At 39.7% G+C, this 8,667-nt stretch overlaps 1 protein-coding gene across 1 annotated transcript; it reads left to right on the top strand.

Annotated features, from left to right (window-relative positions):
• The first annotated feature begins 1,691 nt into the window (after nt 1–1,691).
• On the top strand, nt 1,692–8,421 carry LOC149049234 (solute carrier family 22 member 15-like). Its single transcript, XM_089199179.1, has 9 exons — nt 1,692–2,023; nt 2,900–3,128; nt 3,571–3,769; nt 4,278–4,493; nt 5,267–5,401; nt 5,948–6,042; nt 6,873–6,984; nt 7,352–7,424; nt 7,866–8,421. The coding sequence occupies exons 1-9, from the start codon at nt 1,715–1,717 to the stop codon at nt 8,046–8,048; spliced, it is 1,551 nt and encodes a 516-aa protein (XP_089055305.1). The 5' UTR covers nt 1,692–1,714; the 3' UTR covers nt 8,049–8,421.
• Nucleotides 8,422–8,667: the final 246 nt, after the last annotated feature.

Below are 8,667 nucleotides of genomic sequence, written 5' to 3'. Positions count from 1 at the left end.
CTGGTACCGTAAAGACCCCATAAACAATTGCTGGTCCCTAAGGAAATTGTTTTTTCGCCTTTCTCTAAAAGCCGAAAAACTGAGCATTCAAATCTGAAAATCTGATCGTGGCCGACCTTGAGATGCGATCCCAGTTTGCGAAAAATTTCTTAAAGGACCTAGCTAGATTTTTTAGTCGATCCACGTAAATCGTTTTAACCACTGGACTTTTGAAGGCCGGAGCTGCTTCTGTGCTAGCCAACTTGTGCTGACCGAATTTTCGAACAGTCGGATGAACAGTACTCAGGTCATACATTCCTTCCATTCACGCACGATATGCAGGCTTTCGAAGATTTTATACGGTTCCTCATTGTTAGTGTACATATCCTCCACTCAAGTTGTTGCATGGCTGGTTCTGTACCCGGCTGACTTGCTTCCTGCGTTGTCACCCAGCCGTGGTATTTCATGTCGTACTTTATTGTATGTGTTTTTGGCTATCGCTGTTTTCCTTCGCAAACCAGTGCAAGGACTGAGAATATATTCACAGTTATTTGTTTATCACTTGACGGGTTTATTTGGAACCAACATAATCGGTCAGCTCGGTTGGTAGAGCACTGCACCGGTGTCGTTGAGGTATGGGTTCAAATCCCGCACAGGCCTCAGTTTTTTTTTTCCAAGCCTTATTTTCACTACTGCTGTTAACTCTTCAAACCCTAAGAGTGACTAGCATCTAATAACATCTAATGTCTCCTCACAATATCAGCCCTGAATCACACATTAAGGTCAGGAGAATGAAGGAAATGATCACCAAAAAAGAAGCTTTTGATCGGTAAACAAACTCTCCTTGTCATCACCGTAGAAAATGTCTAAAGAACAGTATGGAGAATATCCATAATGACATTACGTTTATGTCAGACTAGGGTCGTACCGGTAGATTCACCGATTTGGCTCAAATGTTGCATGCATGCTTGGTTAGAGGTTCTAATCATGAGATTGATATTTTAAGATTAAAATCTATTTTGCGTGGAAAATTTCGGCTCATGGCCATTTGGAACCCCTCTAGGACATGGAAACGAGGCTGATTAAGAGCAACCTTCCTCTACTTCCTCATTTTTGTATCTTTTTTATTATAAAAAAAATCTGCAACTTTTCCTCTGTGTTTTGAACAATAAATCCTGTAGAGAATTTAAAGGGAGGCGTTGAAACGCGCCATTCAGTTTTAGGTGTTTAAGATCCCTGAAAAATACTGTCATTTCAGAAGTTTAAAGTACTATTGATATGTCGAGTTAGAAACATTTGTTAGTTCCTAAATGTTAGCTTGCACTACTTCAGTTGATACACGTGTTCAGTAAATTAGATATTTCTGCTAATGACCTTCACATATGGGAAACCCCGAAATCTCTTATAGTATGTTTGGGCCGCCTGTGGTAACAGTATTGGTGACTGCGCAATCCATTGGTACAAGCCTTCATTAGCGTTCAATGCATGAAAAATTTCCTCCGTTAATTCTTGAAAACTCTGGGTCATCAGGTCTGAACGTTGAAGCATTTACACAGATAATTAAAACCAACACATGGAACCCCTTGCATGATTGCGTGACTAGCCAATGTATAGTGTTACATAATTTAGGCTTGCACAAGGGTCTGACACGGCAGGAAGTTTATGCGGTCACGAATGTGACATATAGGATTCCAGAGCTTTTTCATGTAACTCAATAGCCAAAATCTTATTTCTTATGCTTGCTGTTTTGTATAAGCTTGCAATGGCACTGACTACAGATACATTTTTTGAACGAATTGGGAGTTTTGGTCGCTTTCAGATTGCGCTCAATTTGTTTTTCAATCTGTGTTATCTATTTTGGTGGGCTGTGCCAGTGATGATCATGGTGTTTATAGCTTCAGAACCCAACTGGAAATGCGTAAACAACTCCACTTGCCCATTCACAGACAGCATTAGTATCAGAGACGAGAGATACAAATACAGATGTAACATTTCAAGGAGAGACTGGAGATTCGAGGATGACTTCACATCAGTTGTCACTGAGGTTTGCACTAAACCTGATCAAATTCCTTTTGTGAACTATACATTTGAGTTGCAGATGGGGTTGTATATGGAGATCACATGGAGATTATTAAACGACATAATTGCTGCCAAACAAAGACTTACTAATTCGGGAATTCGAAAATTGCTGTTCTTGCTATGGCTAAATTCAGGAACAAAATTAAGAAATTGCCGATCAAGGCATGAGACCGAATTTCGAATATTAGGCATAAGCGCCTACATTTCAAATCACACTCGTAAAAGGGTAGGAGAGTTATATTTATTTCCGGTCTCTTGCTACCCATGCCCAGGGAGGGTCGGTCAAGATACGGACTCTCGCCAGTCGGAAAATGGCAAGGAGAGATAAATGAACCGGCTATGTATACGGCAAAATTCAAGCATAAATCTGTATCTTATGAAAACCCCATAAACCCTATGACAATATATTTAACCAATAGATCCCAAGTTTCCGTGCGTCTGTTCAGTAATAGACCACATTTTGACGTCCTCTGTGATCTATTACTAAACAGACGCACGGCAACTTGGAATCTATTTGTTTTATATAATAAAGAATTTAAAAAAGTTTTAAGAATGACGTTATCTATACGTCTGTCCTCCAATAGATCATAAGTGAGAACCAATCAGAATGCGTACATAACTGAGCTTATTATATAATTTACATTGCAAAATACCCTCTGACAGCAGGTATGCAGTAAATATGTGAAAATCATATATGCGAAACATATCTGTGAACCTCTGTCACTCCTGTTACTCCGTTTAAAGTTGTAAGCCTTCCGTTGATAAGCTTTAAGGTCTAGACAAAGCAGTCATATCTGATGAGATGGCAATTCACACATCTAATTTTTTTTCAAAATCACAGTTCGACCTTGTTTGTGAACGCGGCTCCTGGGGATTCGTATCAACCTCTGTGATCTTCGCAGGTTTCTTTGTTGGCAGTATTGTCATAGGTATTTTGTCAGACAAGTTTGGAAGGAAGCGGCCACTCTTCATCTGTGGCTTTTTCTGCTGGCTGTTCAATTTTGTTTCCGCATTTGCTCCAACGTTTTGGTTTTTTGCCCTTTGCCGTAGCATAGTTGGCTTCATGCTGGGTACGTTGCATTTACTTCTAGTAGCTTGCCATTGTTAGTGTGACAGTCGAGCCCATGAAGTTATTCCTGGGGACGGAGATTTACCTGCTTGAATGATACGGAAGAGTTGGGAATCATTTTAAAATGTTTAGCTGCTTCTGGTTATGTTCTTAGTGAGGTTATTAGAGGGTGTAACATGCTGTTCGTGTAGGGAATACCAGGGGGTAATTTGTTTAACAAAAATATACATAAAAGGCGAAGAGGGTTAGTCCTCAGCACGAAGATATTTCGTTTGGACGCACTTCTGCCTGAATACTCAAACCCCATGATCCAAAAACGACGAGGTTAAACCCTTACTTCCCCCTCCGAAAAATTAAAAACAATACTTACAAGTCACTACGGAAGGCCGTTGGAAATTAAGTGAACAGCTTTCTCCATTTTAGTTTTATTTTTTAACATACAGGTGGGTACAGCATCCCTGTGTTTGTGTTGGCAATGGAGTTTTCTGGGATTCGTCACAGAGGTGCCGCAGGAGCACTCGTTTGGACTGGTATTGCTGTGGGAAGTCAGGCGTTAGCCGGATGTGCTTACGCCATCAGAGATTGGAGGCTTCTGACTATCGTCACAGGAATTCCTGGGGGTATACTTGTAGTTGGCTGGTTGTGAGTAGCTCTTTTCATTTTCAGTGCGTTGATGAGTAGCAAAGGCCCCTTCACAATGACACATTCTTCTTAAGTAATCTCTTTATCAGTGTAAGAGGTCAGCCAGCTCTCACCCTGCACACTCATTGCATAGTACAATACAATACAATATTCTGTATTTAACGAAGGTGACGTAGTTAACCCAATGAGGTATCTAACTTACAGCCTTATTAGTTTAACTCATTCATCTTTTGACTACGATGCATACATAGGTGTTCCTTGAGTTTAACAAAGTCTCACCTATTACTGAATGAATAAGGAAATTACTAAAATATCTCGCAGATTAAAGCTCAAATCTATTTCCTCTTACTGAAACTTTCTGGTATCTCGGACTGTTTTAGTAATCTATTCATTTATTTCTAGCTCTTGGGGTGTTCAATGTGTTGGTCTAGATCACAATCTGCTTTTTCTAATAGATTGCAGCGATTGTATAGTTATCTGTTTTTTTCACTCATTCCATATTCTTTAGTTTTACTCCAGAGTCCATCCGTTGGCTCCTCAAGAAAGGTCGTGTGACGGAAGCGAGGAACATACTAAGTAAAGTTGCTAAGGTGAATGGTAAATGCATGCCAGAAGAAGCAATACATTTGCCCAATGATGAGAAGATTGAAAGACTTGGTGACTTCCCTGATTTGTTTATGTCAGCTGGAATGGTTCACAGGACACTTGCGTCTTGGCTCATGTGGTAAGTTTTCTTCCTTATTTTTTTGCCCTCTGGAATCAATGTAAAAAGTAGTTCTGAGGTAAAAAACATCAAATAAACTCTGATAAGCTGTGTAATTTAGTATTATCAACAAAATTGATAACATAAACTGGCCACCGTAAAGAGTTTAAAAGCTGACGTTTCGAGCGCTAGCCCTTATTCAGAATGGATCGCTCTCACGAAGGGCTAACGCTCGAAACGTCAGCTTTTAAACTCTTTACGGTGGCCAATTTACGTTATCAACTCAGTTGATAATACTAAACTACCCTGTTTTTTTCTTCCACAGGCGTAGCACCACAGTTTCTTTAGAAACTTACCCCTTTCTTCAGCTGATAAGCTGTGCCTTGCCACAGGCCACAGCTGCAAGTCATTGCCTACATCTTTCATGATACACATGTTTTATCAACTCTCCCTTATTTTGCTTCGTTCATCCTTACTTACCTAGCTTGCCACCAGTCTCCTATAGCAAGAGAGTATAAGCTGTTGCTTAGTGGTAGAGCGCCCGAAGTGCAGTAATCGGAGATCGTATGATAAGCTGCTATTGGGAGCATTTGGGCGGAGTTCCCTTTCTCCGTGTATGCCTCAGTCATTCTCTGGATAACATCATCTTTCCTAACATTTATCTCCCCACTAAAGCTTTTATAATTGATGTAAGCATCCTCTCAAATCAATAATCTTTTGAACTCAGCTTAAGAATTCTTTGAATTTATTATCATCTTCACAACTGCTTATTTTCTTTGTTTCCTCTGAAACAGGTTTGCAGTATCTTTTATTTACTGGGCGACAGCTTTCAGCGCACCGTTTATTGGGGGTAATGTCTACATCAATGTAGTCGTTGCTGCTGTTGCTGGTTTAATCGCATACCCTCTATCTGCTGTTTTGGCGGTCAGGTAGTAAAATCTAAAATGAAATAAGCTATTTAACAAAATGATTATTCCATCGTTGAATCAATCCATCATTAAATCAGATAATTTAGTTTTATCAAATGAGTTGAATATGTAATTTGGAATTTGCCACCGTCGTGTTAGCGTTTCATTCACTTTGACGAAGGGCTAACGCTCGAAGCGTCAGACTCACTGAGAAACTCTCTTTAATGGTCAAACTGCATCATAAACTCGGTTGATAGAAGAAAATTACTTTGTAATACCCCCAAAAAGACGCAGCATTTAGTTTCTATAGAAACTTACCCTCTTCATCATCATCAAATCAGTAACTCAATCAATTTATCAATCAACAGAAAACAGTCATTAAGTGGATGAATCCATATTTACTGGTAAATTAATCGATAGTTGTATCACCTGACAACTATATGCTTTTTTTTTTAATTTAGCTTTCAAATGCTCTTAACGTTTTTATTACGAATTTGAACATGATCATGATCATGATCGGATTCTTATCTTACCCTGTTGCTGTTCATTTCCCATCTTTATGTCTAGATTTCGTCGAAAGGTTATCATTGTGGTATCGTTTATTCTGTCGGCTGTGGGAGCAATTGGGGCACTTCTTTTATCAGATAATGATGACGACAAAGGTAAAATGAACCTTACTAATTGATGGGTTTTCCAAAATTCAACATAGATGTAATGAAAATGAAATTTTAGAGACTTATTATGTAGATAGCTTGTGTTGGAATATTCTCAGAGTTTTCCTTCTGATTATAAATTGGGGTCTTATCCACAGACATGATATGTGCATCGTAAGAACCATGTCGGGGTAAAAATTCCACCTTTTACCATTTTATAACAGGATAACGTACTGCGAAGGGCCAGGAGAATACAGCGGTCAAACGTCTACGCATATGCAAACTTCGTGATAGCTAAGAGGCGTACTTTTATGCTGTCAGAAACAAGCTGTCTCACTAACAAGCTAGGGAGCAATGGCCTTTAAAAGCATCTAACTCATTGGATGAAGCCAAAAATCAAATCGTAAATCAACAAGATGCCTGTCAATACGGATAAACTTTGCGTTTTTGAAAAGTCTCGACCTTTTTCCTTTCCCTACTTTCTATCCTTCAGCAGATAACCATTAACGTTACAGTTTTTTGGATATTTTGCAAGAGAGCGGCTTTTTCTTTTGTTTCCTTTGAAATTTTGCGCGGGAAATCAGCGCGAGCCGACCAAAATTGATCCCCGTGCGCATGCCAGACGCTCGTGCTCGTGCCTCCCTTAAGAGGATCGCGGACCTGGATTGGGAAAACGGCTTAAATCAAGTCTACTGAGAGCCAGGCTAGGGTTGGTTCGACTATCTGTCAATACTTCTGCATAGTTCTACTGATGATCATTTGTATCATAACTGAGTATAGCGGCATAAAGAACGATACTCTCTCTCAGATAAGAGTTAACGCTTGAATTTTGCTACCAGGTTATCTGATTGGAAAAATCTTCATGTCCATGGTTGTTGCTAGGCTTGCTGTTTCCATCGCATTCACACTGATCTACATTTTCACTGCAGAGATGTTTCCGACAACTTTGAGGTAATTAAGTGGCCCAGCACTGCTGAAAGGATTTTATAAGGTGATCCGCTGCAAATTCTGTCACCATAGGGAAAAACAAACTCTCTTTTTCCTTTCATCATAATATCATTTTATTTCGACACGAATTCGATTAATTTATTTCATTTCTCTTTTATTTTGAGGTTTTAGAAGTGTAGAAGACAAAGTAGCTGTTTCTTTTCATTTCACAGACGCTATTTGCGCATTAACTGACTACTCTTTATTATTGTAGAAACTTCTTATGTGTTCGTGCAGAGCCCCGTAACAAGGCAACACTTAAGTGAGGCTATACTTATATTGAAGTGCCCTATGCTCATCTTGTTTTTACTTTTTCGATGATCTGGTAAAGGAATGTTGCCATGGGTACATCAACGGCTGCTGCACGTGTAAGCGCTTTATTGTCAGCCTTCGCTCCGCTTTTGGTAAGTGTGCAGCATACTCATATCTTCTAAAGGTAGTCCTCTTACTTTAGTTGGGAAGTGATATCCACTGAGCATAACCTTTGCTACTACTTGAATCGCAAATAGCGTCTCAAAGTACAATGCAGCATGTCTAAACAGGGTATACGTAGCTGAATAAACACATTTTGCTAAGAACAGCAAAGAGTCACCAGCAAGGCACCAGCGACAATTTATCCACCCCTAACACCTATCTCAGTCCACGCGTTTAGAATTTTTAGCTGTTACGATGGATTTCGTTGTATTCCTTCTATGAAACTAATCACAATATCTGTATCCCTTGATACTTGTGGTAACGAGGGCGACAATGAGAGGAAATCTCAACTTTGAAAGGAGAGAGGTGTAATTTAACAAACGGGGATGTTTGTCGTCTGTTCTAAAACCTCAACCTCCTTTTTTCAACAGCTAACCGTCCACAGGTTTCTTCCATTTGGAATAATGGCTGGTTTGGCTTTAGCAGCTGCTTTTGTGTGCCTCACTCTAGTAGAGACTCACAACCAACCAACTGTAGAAAATCTGTTACAGAACGAAGTATGCCAACCGAAGAATGAAAAGCCTGGTGACAAGGAACTCGTTGCCAAAGTCTAATCGAAGACCCAAGAAAATAAGTCAAAACTGTATTGAAATCAGACCACTTTGTTCTTTAGAGATTGTTCTGTTCTTTCAGCTAAACTCGGTTTCATGGCAAGAGCTCACTAACCTTGGTGAGGCTTCATTACTTAAAGAGAAGGTTAACTTGGGGGTTTTTAACCGAGTTAACAGAGTAGTGTGTTAACAAAGGCAATTTATAATCATTACTCGTGGGGATTGATAGTTAGTCTTGGCCCAGTGAGTTAAGTCAGTCGACCCATCGTCTCTGCCTTAAGTTGTCTCACTGAACTTATTTCCAGCAATTTAGACAAAATTATGGCTCCTATCATCAAAACGTCATACATTAAAGACAGCCAACTTGCAATTGAAATTTTTCGCGACTTTTTTTTCCTTGGCCAGGACAAACTTCTTTTCACTTGATAATATAAATCGGTTCTGTTGTCTCACGTTTTGACTGCTTACTGCATGTCTTCTTCAGGCGATGGGGTCGACTGGTTCCGGCACAGCATCATGTATCACGGTGGTCTGCTGCGATTTCACTTCTCTGACTTTTCTAGACACCAAAATTTCAATTGAAGGCAAAGGTCTTTGCGCCAGTGTTAACTACAAACCTGGC

This window comes from Pocillopora damicornis, chromosome 3, assembly GCF_964200805.1.
Source record: "Pocillopora damicornis chromosome 3, jaPocDami1.2, whole genome shotgun sequence".
In the NCBI taxonomy this organism is placed as follows: domain Eukaryota; kingdom Metazoa; phylum Cnidaria; class Anthozoa; order Scleractinia; family Pocilloporidae; genus Pocillopora; species Pocillopora damicornis.
The sequence above is the reverse complement of the archived record's forward strand: the minus strand, read 5'-3'. Positions and strand labels throughout refer to the sequence as shown.

Bases quoted from the DNA above. Each gene is read 5' to 3' on its own strand.
- LOC149049234 (XM_089199179.1), top strand. From the start codon at position 1,715: ATGCTTGCTGTTTTGTATAAGCTTGCAATGGCACTGACTACAGATACA. The intron at 6,043-6,872 runs GTAAAATGAACC...TTTTGCTACCAG, and splicing joins AGATAATGATGACGACAAAG to GTTATCTGATTGGAAAAATC. The intron at 6,985-7,351 runs GTAATTAAGTGG...GATCTGGTAAAG, and splicing joins ATGTTTCCGACAACTTTGAG to GAATGTTGCCATGGGTACAT.